The sequence below is a fragment of the Bubalus kerabau genome, chromosome 4, assembly GCF_029407905.1.
Source record: "Bubalus kerabau isolate K-KA32 ecotype Philippines breed swamp buffalo chromosome 4, PCC_UOA_SB_1v2, whole genome shotgun sequence".
In the NCBI taxonomy this organism is placed as follows: Eukaryota; Metazoa; Chordata; class Mammalia; order Artiodactyla; family Bovidae; genus Bubalus; species Bubalus kerabau.
The window spans coordinates 35,609,990-35,626,231 of NC_073627.1; the positions used below are offsets into that span (position 1 = coordinate 35,609,990).

At 59.2% G+C, this 16,242-nt stretch overlaps 1 protein-coding gene across 2 annotated transcripts in view; it reads right to left on the reverse strand.

The window, feature by feature from the left end:
* Window positions 1–5,898: 5,898 nt before the first annotated feature.
* Window positions 5,899–16,242, reverse strand: part of NTN1 (netrin 1) — a 204,369-nt gene continuing 194,025 nt past the window's right edge. For both annotated transcript variants that reach the window (XM_055576545.1, XM_055576544.1), the window contains exon 7: window positions 5,899–9,640. In XM_055576545.1, coding sequence (XP_055432520.1) covers window positions 9,312–9,640 — 329 coding nt within the window. In that variant the 3' untranslated portion in view covers window positions 5,899–9,311. The remainder of the gene's footprint in view (window positions 9,641–16,242) is intronic.

Here is a 16,242-nt window from a genome sequence, read left to right on the forward strand (position 1 = left end):
CTCGCCGTGCATTGCTTCAGCAAAAACAAAGCGGGTGGTGCCTCTGCTGAGGTATCGAGCAGAATGGCTCTTTGGGGTTCTGCCTTGGTCATTGGGGTGCTAGCCCAAGGTCCCTCAGAGGTCACTGCCCCTTGGCTGCCAGTGGATTCCGGCCACCCCTTCAGTGTCGTGGGCCACCTGTGGGATGATGCTGAATTCCAACTGAATTCTTGGCAGTTTTTTAACCTGGCGTGTCTGGTCTGCTCTGGGCAGTCACATGCCCACATGGGAGACCAGTGAGCAGCCAAGGCCACATGTGTCTTGGAGGGAGGAAGGAGCAGGCAGGGCTCTGTGTAACTGCCCCCCTTCCCCCTCAAGCTTGCCACTCCTAGTGGTGAAGTGTCTGGACTCTACTTTGGGAACTACCTTTGGACCTAGAATCACGTGCTTTTTTCCTCCCTTGACATAGTAAACCACTTTTCCAAAGCTGATGCATCTCTATCAGCAGAGGAATCAAGTCTGATGAACCAGGCGGGGAGATGGGAATGATCAAGCAGGAAAGTACCACATAGGGTTCAAAGAAAGGTACGATTCTGCAGTCAGAACAGGGCCTTTCTCTGGCTTCTAAACTGGCCCTGACCTGATGCAAAGAGTCGACTCATTGGAAAAGACCCTGATGCTGGGAAAGATTGAGAGCAGGAGAAGAAGGGGGTGACAGAGAATGAGGTGTTTGGATGGCATCACTGACTCAATGGACATGAGTTTGAGGAAATTCAGGGAGATAGTGAAGGAAAGAGATGCCTGGCGTGCTGCAGTCCTGGGGGTTGCAGAGAGTCAGACACGACTTAGCAACTGAACAACAGCAAACCAGCTGTGACAGCCTTGCGTGTGTATGAGTGTGCGCTGCACGCATTGCACACATGTATGCATGTGTGATGATGAGGGCAGACAGATGGGCTAGACCTTGAGCGGGGTGCCAGGCCCTCAAGGCCAGCGGTGGATCGGGTGGGAAGGGGCAGAGGGCCAAGCTTCGTGCCCTCCTCCTTGGCTGTCAGAAGGCAGGCTGGGCTGCCAGGCCTTGCTTTGCCATCCATGGCTCAAGGAGAAAGAATTGGGGTTGGTGATAGAAAAATTAGGGTGGTTTCCAAGCACAAAATTTCACTGGAAGAGGCCAGATCAGGTGTGTGGGAGGGGAGTTTTGAGTTGGGGGGGGGTGTCTCCTGGGGGTTCCCTAGAGACTACAAGACAGGCATGGGAGGGCTATGTGCCCCTGGCACAGCTTTATCTCCTGGGACCCCGAGACCTGAGATGGCAGTAAGCAGGGAAGACCTGGGTCCAGACCCTGGGCCTCCGTCAGCGGAGCCCTGGCTCTGTGCTTGGTCTCTTGTAAGTCACTGCAAAGGGTGGGTGACCTTCTTTCTGCCAGCTCTCCCCTCAAGGGGCTGGGTCACTTCCAGGCCACCTGGGCAGCCCCACGTGCACCTGCCGTGCGTGTGATGGTGATACACGGCGCTCTCCCGGGAGGCGGTCTAGCCCTGGGCCTGGCCTGCCTGGGTGGTACCTGGACTCGGCGCCGCGTTAGCCAGGACGGTGTTGCAGTCACAACCCCCCCAGATCCCGACGACCTAGATCCATCCCAGTGTCAGGGCCTCCCCGCTGCTGCTCGTCCACGCAGGTCAGCTGGGGGCCCAGACCCAGGCCCAGGGGACAGCCCCATGGCTCTGGCAGAAGAAAGGGGACTCTGGACACCCTCGCACCAGCCGTGAAACGCTCTGCCCAGGAGGGAAGCCGTCAGCTCTGCTCACAGCTAGCTCACTGGCCTGACTGTCACCTGCCCTGCTCAGCGAGGGGACCTGGAAGTGCCCAGAAGACTGAGAGCCTGAACTGGGAAGTGATGGCCCCAGTGGCCAGCACACCACTCATCAGGTGTGTGACCACAGGCCAGATGCTGTCTGGGCCTGCGTTTCCTCCTCTAGGAAATGGAGAGAAGACGGTCTCCTGCCTCCAGAGCTGCCATGAGGACCAGGTGAGTCAGCCCGTGTTGGCACAGAGTGCCCAGAGTGGCTCAGCATAGTCTACACCCGCTGGGCCAGGTGGTCTCCGTGTCCAGGGCTCAGGCATCCTCTCCAACCCAACCTCACTGTCGTGAGGATGTGAGAGTGAGCCGGGGCACAGCAGCAGCTCTCCTGTCTGACTGGCCCCGCTGCCCACTGACCTCCTGGGCAGCCAGCCCGTGCAGACCTGGCGAGGCCCTGGAAGCCGCGTTCAGAGTGGGGACCCGAGGGCGGGGAGCAGGGCAGCCGTGAGTGGGAGCCCCACTGTAGGGATCAGGACAGGGTAGCGGAGGAGAGGCCATGGAGGCGTGCTTGCGTCAAGGCCAACACACCAGAGCAGAGGGGCCAGGCTGGACGGCCGGGGGCGGGGGGCGGTTTGGACCTTAAGGCGCCCTGGAGGCATTTTCCCTGTGGGTGGGGGGTGGGGCGGTTGCCAATGGATGCCCCAATGGAAGAGCAAGAATCCACCCATCTTGTTGTACTAAACCCCAAATCTGTATAAACAGCGTCTCCTTGGAGTCCCCCATTTCGGGGCTCATGGGAGGTGGCATTTAAGGCCTGTTTGACTTTCTCACCTCCTCTTGACTTGCTCAGCATGGAGCCCCGGCAACTCGTAAGGCATCTTTGAGCCAGAGCCCCGGCGGCCTGGCTGAGCCACACGGGGAAGGCCTTTCCGAGCCAAGCATGGAGCCCAGGTCCTCACACAGCGGCCTCCGTCCTCCCGGCTGAGCGTGCTCAAGGCCCGGCCCCCGCACTACTGTCATGGGACCATGGCTTCACTTCTCTGGGCCCAGGGACGGGGCGGGCGGAAGAAGCTAGTTGGTTGAGACCATGGGATCTGTCATCCAGGCCTGGAGCAGTGCCGGGCAGGGAGGCTCCCCTGTACCCTGGCTTCCTCGGGGTGGGCTTTTCACGGGAGACACCCACCCCACTCTGAACTGAAGGGCGGCCTGAAATTGGCAAGGCATCTCGAGTGGCTGGGCGGAGCCACTTAGGCTCTGCTGCATCAGGACATGTGGTGCAGTCACGTGGCCTTTTCCAGTTGGGTTTGGCCAGACCTGGTTTGCCCCCACCCCTCCCCACACCCCACAGAAGCATCAGGACCAGGTCCCGGGGTGGCTTAAGGGCTCTGGATGGGTGGCATGAACAGCTACAACTCTCAGCATAGAAAGAGCGGCGAGACCCCATCACCTTGGGTGCATTTTCAATGAACGTAACTTTATTCAAACAACAGCATAAGTATTGTTGACCTGAACTGATCATTTACTAATCATAAACATTTAAAGGCTCTTGTTGTTATTTAGTCGCTCAGTTGTGTCCGATTCTTTGTGACCCCATGGACTGTAGTCCGCCAGGCTCCTTTGTCCATGGAATTCTCCAGGCAAGGTGTACCATGTCAAGAAATCTGGGTACCTAGTTACAACTGGTACTTTTGTTCTGTTGAAGCCTCGTGATTATCAACAACTAACTAAAGCTTAGTTTTCAGTAGCCCCAGGACACCTGCTCCTGGCAAAGCCCTGGAACCTCCTTCCACGGGGCTCCTGCAGGACTCCAGACCGTCCTGCTTTGAGAAGTGTTGGGTTCTCTCCTGACCCGTCCTCTGAGAACTGCCGGCTGGCCTGTGGCTGGTACTCCCTGCCTCTTGGCATAGACTAGTTCAAGGTCATCTTTTATCTAGCTGGGTTTTCTAACCTAGCCCTGCTGAAGGTAAGTGCAGTTTTCCCCCCCTTCTTTTGAAAAGTGGGCCAAGGCTCCTCTTTCCTTTCATTGCTTCTTATGGCCTCAGAGTTCCTCCCAACTGCCTGCAGTAACAGAAGGCATCTGCGTCTTTGCAGACCAGACTTGCTGGCCTGGCGAGTCTCCACTTTTTTTTTTTCCCCCAAACACTGACAGACTTAATTGTGGGGGGGGGTTCCCACCTGTGATCCCAGCCACTTAAATACAAAAGTGCATAGAAAAGAAGGGATTTAGAAACTTTTGTACAATATCTGCATCCTGGGCCCCCAGGGCAAGAAGGGGGTGATTGCTGGGTGGGCTGGAGGCAGGGCCCTTGCCACCTGTACGCCCACATCTATCTTGACATGAGGGTGGGGTGGGATGCTCTGGTCAAGTCTCCACTTTGATACAGTATTTGGGGGGATTACTTCATTGCTGTATTTCTCACATGGGCGGGCTGTCCTTTCACCCTAGGTTTTCTTGGTATATTTCTTATACATCTTTATTTAGTCTTAACATGGACAGAGCTGTGTTCAACAGAATCTGAAACTCAGGTGTGTCTCTACCGTGAGTGGGCGACCCCCGTCTGCAGTACTCTCTCTGGCCCTGGCAGGTGGAGGCGTGGGGGAGGCCTTTAGAAATGTGGGAGCCTCCTCGGCCAGACCCTGGGGAGCTCTCACCCAGCAGGGTCTGGGCTTTGGACTGAACTCTGCTGGCCCCCAAGTCCCTGACAGGAATCTCTGTTTCCTTGTGCCTCAGCATTTCAGTCTCTACAATGGACTTTTCCAGCCACGTTGGGTCAGTGCTCCACAGGGAGCCAGCCGGTTTCCTGCACTGAGTTTGGCAGATGTCTTAAATCCGGCAAATGGTCCAGCTGGGTCTGACTGGCTTTGAGGGGAGCCCAAAGCCGCAGAAAAGTCTCGCTTTCCCCTTGGCCTGTCCGGCCACTTGAGACCTGTAACCTGTCTCTGCCTCGGGGTGTCAGTGCTGCCCTTATGACGGTGCTTACACCAGGGACCAGCCCTGCAACCACCTGTGCTGGCTTTGACCCCTGGGTCTGAGAGCACAGCTCCCATGCCCACAGCCCTTGAGGAGGCAGGACGGGCCTTATTCCTTCCTGCGTGTGTGCTAAGTTGCTTCAGACTCGATGGACTGCAGCCCTCCAGGCTCTGTCCATGGCCTTCTCCAGCCAAGAGTACTGGAGAGGGTTGCCATGCTCTCCTCCAGGGGATAGCCCCAACCCAGGGATTGAACCCGTGTCTCATATGTCTCCTGCATTGCCAGGAGGTTCTTTACCACTGGTGCACCCTGGGAAGCCCTTAGTCCTTCCTGAGCAGCAGCTCACGGCCTCCCAGCCTGATCATGCAGGGGGAAGGGCCTTCCATGCCATACACGGGAAGGATGAATCTGTGTCGTTGAGACTTGTCTTCAAAACAGCTGGGTGCAGAAATTAATAGCTTCCTGGTGACGATCGGTTCCACTTTGCATGGCAACACAACATGTTTCTAATGACTGAATTGTTTGTTTAATAGAGAAATCGCAACCATTTGGAAGTTTAAATATAGCCTCCCAGAAACCCAGTGAGCTCAGCTCCTGGTGGTGCTGGCCCCGGCCCCATCCCTGCACCTCACGAAGCGTTAGCAACACGACGGCTTGAGAACATTCTCCAGTGTCACTGACCCTGCTGTCTTTGCTGGTGAGTCTCCCCTCTACTCGAATAGAAGAAACTGGTTACATGAAGGGCAATAACTCCACTTGCCGGTTCTGAGTCAGATGGGGAAGAGCAAAGGCAGGCTCTGGCTTATCCCCAGGGCCCCCAGTCTCCAGGATCTAATGCCTGATGACCTGAGGTGGAGCTGATGTAATAATAAAGTGCACAACAGATATAATGCACTTGAATCACCCTGAAACCATCCACCGTCTCCCCAGCCCGTAGAGAAACCGTCTTCCCTGAAACCGGTCCCTGGTGCCAAAAAGTTTGGGCACCGTTGCTCTAGAGCATCACGGGGCCTTGGTCTCAGGTTTGTCTTGCTGGGAGCTCTTTGACCAGAAGCCATATTCCTTAAATGGCCTGAAGACTCGCCAGCCTCTCACCCAGCAGGCTGACCACCCCTAGATCAGACCACCAATAAAGACTGGGAGACAGAGAACAGTGTACAAGAGTTTATTTAATTGATATCTGAATTTAGTTCTATCATGTGGGGCCCACGTTACAAGTTCCATCTGGGTCCATTACAACTCTAACCAAAAAAAAAAGAAAAAACTTAAAAAATCCACAACTTTTTCCATGTCATTAAATATATTCATATATAATAACCATAATATATTAGTATGCATTGGAAAGGAACACTGACCCAAACAATATGTCATGGTCACAACTAAACATTTACAATTCTGAGTGAACAGAACTCTGGAACGCAGTGGGGCGTGGGGAGGTGGAGCCACGTCCAGTGACAGAGGGAGCAGGACTGGCTTGATTCTGACGGGGCGAGGCCCTACAAGTCCACACTTCAATACCCTTAGGGTACGACTTGGCTATGGCCATGAACCGTGGCCCAGTAACCCCATCCATGGGTCTAGTTCATCCCCTCTCCAGTCTTCCTTTGAGCACTGAGACCCAAACATTTTTCAGTTGCCTAAAGGGACCATCTCCTGACCCCGAGGGCATCTCTCCTTGATTTCAGTCTCCAGCCTGGGGTTAACCCAAGACAGGCTGTACCCATTTCCTGCGGTTACTCTGGGGGCAGAGTGCTAGGTGAGTACCAGAGGCCTTGGGGCAGCTCCCAGCACCCCCAGCTTGGGCTGCGGGGGGCCCTCCCACTTTACCACCAGGACCTGCCTCTCACCCTGCTTTGCTCAGGACAGAAGCCAAGCTGCAGGTGAGTCCAGGGGCAACCCCCTCATCCTTCTTCCTTCCCTCCACCCCAATCCTTAGCATTACTATGTGTCAGAAAGGCAAGGACCCTGCTGTCAGGGGCTCCAGACCCCACAGCAGGTAAGAAAAAGGACAACTTGGAAATCTCTTTAAAAAAAAAAAAAAAGACTAATCTGGTATGTTTTTCTTCAAACACCTACATATCACAACTCTGGTTAATACACTCTTCAAAATCTAGTTCCATTTTACATCCTTTCCTATCTGTACAAACCGGAACCTCAATTCCTATTTCCATTTCCACCCGGGGGGATGGGCAAGGGAAGAAGAGGGGTGCTTTCCCAAGGGGGAGGGGCCTCCTGAATTGGTGGCTGGATTCAGAGGAGCAGTGGGCTGGGTTCTGGCTGGGTGGGGAAGGCCACCTGCCAGGACTGACCCCCCCCCCCGAATTCCCCTCCCCCCTGACTGACTGGTGGCCCCGACATTCCCCAGAGGCCAGGCTGCTCTGCTCTCGGGGTGCTGAGCCAGAGGGCGAGACTGGCTGAATTTAAAGCAAGATGAATCGCTGCCTGGCGGGCTGCTGGCCGCAGAGGCCACCAGTACAAGTCCCCCTCACAACAGGGGCCGAGACTTGGGCCTGGAGTAGGAGCTGGCAGGGCTGCCATGCCCTCCTAGGCAAAGCAGAGAAGCCAGGCTGGTGTGGACAGAAACAGGATGACTACCCACACAGGACAGAGCCTCTCGTGGACTGTGAGCCGACAAAACACACCCGAAGCACACTGGGGCAGCGGCGGCGGCGGAGGGCCAACTGCGTGGAGAGGGCCCTACACTTCCAGCCTTGGGCTTGGAGTCAGGCAGCTCAGTTACGCCTCCCCAGGCCCATTCTGTCCTGCCCCTGCCCCTGGGGGCACCTCTGGAACCCCTCCAGGCAGCCAGACATCCTTTCTGCCTATACCTTAGGACCAGCCACGGCCTGCCTGCCTGGAACCTGGAGTGAGTGTACACCAGCCTCAGGCACCGCCCTGGCTGTCACCTCTCAAGATGTGACTGTGCCCATCCCGGTCCCCAGTTCCTGACGTCTGTTCTCCAGGCCAGATGCCATCACCAGGGCCAGCATCTTGCGGGTGACTCACCCAGAAGCACCCCCCACAGCCTGCGAGGGAACCGAGGAGGGGTTACAGTGCCCGGTGAGGACCCCTGTCTCACGGGGCTGTCATGAAGATAGTGTGAGGTTACGGGGTAAAGTGCCTGGCACACAGCAGGTGCTCGGTAAATGGGGCGGTGGCGACGCAGGAGGAAGCAGAGGAAAGCCAGACCAGGAGGGCCCGAGCTTCATACTTGGTGTGACCCTTCTGAGCAGCCAAACTCCAGCAGGGAAGATGAAACCAATTTCCTGACTGAGAGGAGCCAGGCCTCGAATTCAGAGTGCTGGCTAGGGGGGTGGGGGCCCCTGGGCACAGGTCCTGTGTGAGGCCATCAGACCTGGACTGATTTAGGGCTGCCAGCTTGGAGACGGTATCTCTCAGAAGCTTTGGAAAGGGAGCCTGACCCCACTAGGGGGCCGCCAGAGAGGAGGGGGTAAGGTGCCACCCAGGCTGTACCAGGATGGTGGCGGGAAGCCTCCTCTGTCCACTCCTTGGGGAGCCAGGAGCGAGGGCCCAGCAGGAAGTGGTCAAGGCTTCCCTGGTACCTGGGACCCTAATGGTTCCAGCCCTGCCAACCGCGACTCGGGCACTCCCACGCCTCCCTGAGCCAGCAGAGCAGATCCCCACTCCAGCCAGCCCACTCCCACCCCCCAACCCCGCCGGGCCCAACTGCCTGAGCAGCCTGCCTTCCAGGCCCTTCCCAGCTGTTGACACTGCTGAGGGGCCTTGTGGGAGCTGACGTCATTACACAAACAGTGTCGGTGCCCCCCCACCCCCGGAAAACGTCATAAAGGGGCTGCTTCCAACTTTCCAGAAAGGAAACTCGCTGGGAGGTTTTGCGTTGGCAATGCCTCCTCCATCAGGCAGCTCCGGCGTGAGCAGTGACCGACCACCCGGCGTGGGCTTCTCAGGCGTGTCCCTAGTCCAGAAGCCTGGCCAAGCGCACACCCACCCACCCCCCGCACCCCCAGCCCGACCAGGGCAGGACCAGGAGGGGGCTTCACTGCTCTGGCTGCACAGACTGTAACCTCTCCCCACCCGCCACCACCAGGAGGATGGCGGGGGCAGGTGGAGACCACAGAAGGCACGGGGAAGGCTGAATGGACAGGCCACGTCCGCCTCCCCCAGGTGCCCCCAGGCCGCTGCGGACGGGAGCCCGACTTGTCACAGCCAGGGTTCCTGTGGCAATCCCCCAGGAAGGGTCAGGGGAACCAGACGGGGTTTTCTGTTTGGGGCTGCGGGCCCGGGGGTTCACAGTTCTCCTCACGTGCCCTTCTGTACCCATCGCTGCGGCCCACCTGCGCCGGCCCCGGCCGCCCTCCCGCCCCAGGGAAACGCATCTCTGCTCTGGAGGGAGCCCGTGAGGTAGCTAAGTCTCGGTCCTCAATTCTCCGGGGCCTGGCCGCCCAGGGGGCTGGGGGCGGGGCCGCCGAGGGCCCCGGCCCCGCCCCCACCCTCCCCCCAGCTGGGAAGCCCCCGCAGGCCAAGTCCATGCTGCGGTGGCCGCCCCCGCGCCCAGCCCGCCGGCGCGCTGCTGCCTCCGCGCTAGGCCTTCTTGCACTTGCCCTTCTTCTCGCGCTGCTGGAACTTGCGCAGCCGCCGCGCCCACGTGTCCCGCCACTGGATCACCAGGCTGCTCTTGTCCGCCACTATGCCGCTCTGGTCGGGTGAGTCCTCCGCGTTGCCCAGCAACAGGTACTTCTTGAGGGGCTTGATTTTCGGGCACTTGCAGGCGATGTCCCGCGAGCGGATCCACAGGTTCTGGTCACCCCGGCGGATGCGGCTGGTGCCCTGCTTGTACACGGAGATGATGTTCACCGTGAACTTCCACCAGTCCCCTGCCTTGTCTGCCTTCAGGATGTGGATCTGGACGGCTGCAAGGAAGCACAGGCAGGGCATGGGCCTCGGCTGCCGCCTGGGCCCCCTGGCTCCTGCCGCCAAGAGGGCCCGGGATGGGGCGGCCTGTTTGATGGAGAAGGAATAGGAGATCCAGTGCTGGGAGGTGACTGCAGCAGGAGCCCCACTGGGGGAATAGGTGTGTGGAGGCAAAGCTGATCCTAGAATGCTGCCTGCTGATACATCGGCCTAGGCCACTGCTCGGAGAAGTCTTACTTCCTGCCTGTGTTGAAGGTGCCACCCAGCCCTGTCTTTGGGGACAATCCCCCTTAGAGTCCAGGAAGACACTATAGGAACTGACCACACCCCATGAATTCTGGGCAGAATCCAGCTGTTTGGGCAGGTGCCCTCCATGAGCACAGTGCTGGCCACTGGGGCAGACCAAAGTGGGCAGTACCTCCTGGGCATTTCCAGAGACCCCACCACCTAACATCAAGCCTCATGACACCCCCAGACACACAACCTTGCTCTTGATCTAATCTCAGACTGGGGTCTCAGTGCCCAGGGGCCATGCACCCTGAACAGCCCTCCAAGGCGGCCACAGCACCTTTTCTGAAGTCCAGGGTCCTTGTACTATCCCCTCCCATCCCTGCCAGGCCTCCGTGTCCTCTGGACCCTCCCCAAGCCCCCAGGCCATTCCCTTCCCTTTCAGTTCTCTGCTACTGTTTCCCCGAGTATGGGGGCTCTCTAGCTAGGGCAGGCATCAGAATCCCCTGGACGGCTTGTCACACACACATCACTGGCCTCTCCCCGATTTCCGATTCACCAGCTGTGGAGTGGGGCCCAGGAAGGCACACTTCTGACAAACTCCCAGATGGTGCTGATCCAGGGAACACACTTTAAGAATCAATGCCCTAGTAAACGTCAACAGATGCTATTTCTGCAGGATATAAGGTATGTTATAAGAGAAAAACATTTTTAAAGGGTGGGGGATGGATTTTATTCAAACCACTAGGTGAAATAGTGGGTTAAAGTCAAAAAGTTTTCTTACTGAGGGACTTTTCAGAGCCTTTAATCTACAAATTATGTGTGCCTGCACAGCTGTGGGTTTCCCAAACAACTGACTGCAGGGCCCTTTGGGTGGTTATCTCAAGGCACCAGAGCCCCACAAGGGCCTAGCTGAGGAACATTCTGGGTGCACGGGACACATACCATTCCAGGGGCTAAGTGTAGAAGTCTACACTGGACTAATGTCCAGCCAAAGGAAACTTGCACTCCTCCACCATTCCCACGGTCAGAACCCGGCACCTTCCCCTCCACCCCTGGTCAGGCTGGCGCTTCTCTTAGCAGCTGTGTAGACCTGAACCCGCCTAAGAAAGGGGCGTGTCTCTACAGGTGAAGACACCGAGACGAGGTGGGCTCAGTGGCTCCAGGAGCCACGCAGACGTGCACCCAAGGGAAGGCCGAGCAGTCTCACCTGCCCTCTTAGCTCCGGGTGCTGGGCCCACTCACCCATGCTGGCCAGCCTCTCTCAAGGTCTCAGGGGGCTACTCCCCGGGCCCTGCCCACACCCCTTCTGTGCCCACGCTTGGCCCAGGATGATGGGAAGGGGCATGGATGGCCGGGCCCTGCATCAAATCCCACCCTTCTGGGGCGAAGCAAGTGGCGGATTTTCCCATATTTTCATTTCAGCTGTTCCTGGGCATCCTGAACTTTGCACTCCAGTCTGAGGGCTCCAAAGAATGGCTGCCATGGCAACCGTTTCCATGTTTTCGTCACCAAGGGACTCAACACTCAGTGTGAACTCGGAAGAGGGGGTGGGGAGCCCTCCAGCCTGGAGCAGTGGCTGGGCTGTGTGTGTTTGACTGTGCAGACAGAGGTCACCGTGGCAACTGAGTGCCCCTCAGCTAAGCAAAGGAGGGGAGCCGGCCCCAGCATCCCCAGGAGCCCCAGCTTCCTCCTCTCAGGACTGAGCTGAATGCAGAATGAGCTTCCCCCAGGGTGCAGCTGCTGCCTGTGCGGGACCTCAAACCCCCGGCCCAGTCGCAGTGTCCCGCCCTGCAGCCAGGGTGGGCTGAGGTAGCCCAACAAAGATGCTGCTGGAGGCACCCCGGAGGAGGCGGCTTTGCCTATCTACTGGTGTTATGAGCTGAACTGGGTATCGCTCGCTGCCGGTAAATTAATACACAAGTCCTGACCCCCAGTAACTCAGAACGTGGCAGTGTTTGGAGATAAGGTCTTTAAGAGGTAGTTAAGAGGAAGTTCGAAGGGTGGGCCCCAACCCAGTCTAACTGGTGTCCTCATAAGACGAGGACACAGAGATCAGGACACAGAGACGCACTGAGGGAAGACCACGTGAAGACAGAACAAGATGACGACCGCCTCCAAGCCAAGGAGAGAGCCTTGGGTAACCACTCCTGACAACCCCTTGATCCAGTACTTCCAACCTGCAAGGCTGGGAGAAAGCAAATTCTTGTTTGAGCCCCTCAGTGGTACTTTGTTCTGGCAGTGCCGGCAAACTCATAATCATTGGAATCAGAGACTCAGGATCCGGGGCCTCAGCTCAGGGCCAGGTGGGAGGGGAGGGCTGTGAGGCCAGAGAGAGCTGGCTGGACAAGGTCAGGCCCTGGGCTGGCCCTCCAAGCCCCCAGGGCCCATCTCTCCCTGGACCTGCAGGGATGTGGCCCTTCCCAGCAGAAGGCCTGGAGACCCCTGCCCCACCTTCCCTGGTCTGCACCCACCCTCTCTCTGGGGCAGCCTGCTTCCCCAGCCTGGAGGAAGCCTGCCAAACACGGAGGATGCAGCCTGGAGGGGGACCTGGTGGTGGACCCAGGTCGATGGGGACGAAGCGCTGGCCCTCGTCCTCCTCCCAGCCCAGCAGCACCCTGGCAGCGGGTGGGATGGGCCGGGGGCAGGGCAGGGGCGGGTGGTGGTAGATTCATGTGATTATGCTGGAAAGAGTCCACATTTCCGCTGCCCTTGGCAACGCCTCCGCGTATTACACAGCCCACCAAGTATGAGCTGCACACGCAGTGCACAGGCCAAGTCCCCACGGTGCACACACGGCTGAAAATACTCAAAGTACACATTGAAACAGTGACCTCAGGCAGACCGACTCGGCCCCCTCGGGGAGCGTGTGGGGCTCAAGACAGCGCGGGGCCGCCACCAGCTCTGACGCCCTGCTGGCTGGGGGCCAGGAACAACCGGCATCTCCTGGGGGCCCACGGCACTGCCCAATTGGGTGGGGGGAGGGTTGCAGTGGCCAGGGGCAGCTTCTTGCCCACCCTAGTCACACGGAAAAAAACTAGACGTTGGAAAAGCCCTGATGCTGGGAAAGATTGAAGGCAGGAGGAGAAGGGGACAATAGAAGATGAGATGGTTGGATGGCATCACTGATTCAATGGACATGAGTTTGAGTAAATTCCAGGAGTTGGTGATGGACAGGGAAGCCTGGCGTGCTGCATTCCATGGGGTCACAAAGAGTCAGACACGACTGTGTGAGTGAACTGACTGAAGCGCACGGTCTCCAAGGCTGTGTCCTTTACACCCACACAACGCTAACTCCAGGCTAACTAGCCTCAGCCCCTGGGACGTCTAAGCTCCACAATCCGTGTGCCGATGTCCTAAACTGGCCAGAACACGGAGCTTTGGGGAGGATCCCCCACTCCTTATTCAGAAAGGAGGCAGATGAGACAACCCTCAGAAAGGCAGATGGTGAGATCGGGCTGGGGTGATAAGAGGCTTGCCGAGACCCTCCCCTCGCACGCCCCCGAAGAAAGAGGGTCCCGGCACTGAACTGGGGGTGGGGGGCAGGACTCTAAAGCACAGACTAAGGGAGTGGCTAAAGCAGACTTGCTGGAACAGGAGCCTGCCCCACCTGCTGGTGTCTGCCCACTCCCAGACTGGGCTACGGTGCAGGTGAGCTGCACAGGTCCCACAGCTCTGCTCCTATGCAGTCAGTCAGCAGGCAGGTGTAGGGAGGAACCCCCAAGGAGACGCAGGTGAGGCTGGCTCCAAAAGGTACACCCCCCCACCACAGAAGTGCAGACCTGCAGGATAGAGCAAGCAGGGGAAGAGTGTGGCCCTGAGAAAGTAGAATCGGCCTCCAGGTCCCAGGGGCCGGGCTGCATCTGGTCTTCTGGCCTCCAGGGCCCCAGGGCCCCAGAGCTCTGCTGGTGCGGCAGCAGGCAGGCTGGAACAGGGCCCCCTCAGCAGCTCCGGGGCTCACGGGAGGGCCTTGTGCTCCAGGAGCCAACTCCAGCCACCAGGGCAGGGCTTAAGAGGGCCGATCTCCCCTGCTAGCCCGTGAGTCTGCCGCCCGGCTACCAGGCACATGGCTCTCCGTCCCTCGGTAGAGGCCTGCCCCTGGCCCTCAAGGGCGGGCTGGGGCTCTGAGAGGGAGAGCAGGGCAGTAAGCACCAGCCCAGGGAGGCAGGGGTCAGCATCAGGCTGGTCTGAGCCATGAGGCCTCGGGCTAGGAGGCAGGCCAGGGGCCTTGCCCATGCCCATTCCTGGCTCAACCTGAGGCCCCGACATGTCCTTCCATAGGCGCAGACCTCTGGCTGTCCTCCCCCGGGGCCTCCATGTCCACAGGGTCCTGGTGCTGGGAAAGTGGGAAGCTGGCCAGGGTGAGCTGAAAAGTGGAGCTCGGGGTCCCACCTCGAGCTCAAGCTCAGATTCCTCCAAAGGGAACCATGCACCCCAAGGCAGCCCCTGGTTCCTTCAAAGCCTCGCTCCGTCCCCAGCTCCTGCCCTGACCCCGGAGACCAAGGATGGGTCAGCTCCGGACCGTCTGAGGACCGGGCACTGCCAGCACCTTGGACAGTCAGTGGCAGGAGGCAGCACTGGGCTGACTGCCGCCCCCCACTTGCAGGTCTGGGGGATGTCTGGCTGGGTCAAGGCTCCCAGCCAGGCCAGGTTCTAGGACCCAGCATGGCCGCTGGGTCACCGACGAGCACAGTTAGCGCACGTTCATCTGCCGGCCCAGCCGAGGTGGACGACCTGCTGGGTGGGGCCTGGGGCTGTGGCTCTGGGGAGGGGGGGGCAGGCCTTTCTCCTCCTCTCCCCACCAGCTTGGGACACCTCTGCACCGAGGCTTCCTGCCTCCTGGAGGTCTCCTCGATTTATGGGCTGCTCAGATGGGGTCCCCAGGGGCTTCCCAGCAGCTGCCCCTCCCAAGGAGGCTTGGGTGGTCAGCCCTGGCCTTCCCCACCCCACCGTGCCCTCCTGATGGGCCAGGCCAGCCCGAGACCCATCTGCCTCCAAGACGGCAGCCAGGACAAAGCGGGGAAGGACACCGGCCCCGCAGAAGCCATTAAAACCATGCGGCCCCATAAATCTCCCGGTATGGAAAGCGTGTCAGGAGCTGCAGCTGCTCTCATAAAGCACAGCTCTGACCACATGTTTCCCAGCAGCACCCCCCCACCCCCCCCACCCCACCCTGTGAAGGTCAGAAGCAGCCAAGCACGGCCAGCCTTGTTCTCGGGGGTGCTAACCTGCAGCAGGGGCGGGGGGGCGGAAGGGGTGTGGATGGGGTGTCACGGCAGCCCCCCAGTTTGCAGCCCATCAGGTGGAGGGCTGGAGGTGCGCTGTGGTCAGAAAAACCCCGGGGCTGCCACCTCCTGCCACACCCACCAAGGCCCCACCTCAGACCTGGAATAAAAAGGGGACCCCCCCCCAACTTGGGGTTAGGGAAGGTTCCATCCTTCCCTCCCTCAGCAGAAGTTATGGTGCACCCCTCTCTCTCAGACCAACACAGAGGTGGCCTCAGTTTCACCTGCTGGGTCCTGGTGTTTTTAGGCTCTGTTCTTGGGAAGCGAGAGGGGTGAGGGGGCCTGGGATGAGCTGATTGCCCAGGGCTCCCTGGAGGAGGGGACATCAGGAGATCTGGGTTCAGAAGACCAGACTCTGGGGATGCTAGGGGCCCTGTTCCCCAGGGAGATGGCCTGGCACGCCCAGCCCTCAGGCGAGACAAGCTCAAGAGACTGGCCACCCTCTTCTGCAAGAGGCTCAGGCAGGACAGTGGACCCAGGCCTGGCCCTGCCCGAGCAGGGCGCTCTTATCACGGAGACTGGTCTCTCCTGCAATCAGCCTAAGGGAGAAAGCACCTCCCCCCACCAAGGCTGCCCCCCTCCCCATCAGAAGGAACTGTAACAGCCCAGCCCACTCCTGATCCAATGTACCCCACCCCCATCACAGCACCTCCACCGCAGCGGTCAGAATGTGATCCTGGAGGACGGCAGAGCCCCGCCCCCGCCCCCAGGGCCTCCCACAGCCTCAGGAGATGCCCCACCACCCACACCTGCCCCCCAGGTGACTGCAGCAGCCCAACCCCCCCACCACATGCAGGGCAACAGTGGGGATGCTGCCCGACTGCTGTAAGGTCCCCCAGGTCAGTTCCCATCTTCACTGGGGCTCCAGCCTCTGGGGGAAGAGGCAGGCATGAGAGTTGGTCCGCACGCCCCAGGGCTCACATCCTGGCTGCAATTGCCTACCTGCTTCTCAGAGGGGCCCACCTAAGAGCCCCCCACCCACAGTCCTGCCACAGTCATGCTAGCAAACCCCACTGCACGGAGCAGCGCCCCCCACCCCAGGCTGCCACCTGGCCACACCCAGGACACTGCAGAGAGCCCTGTCCTGG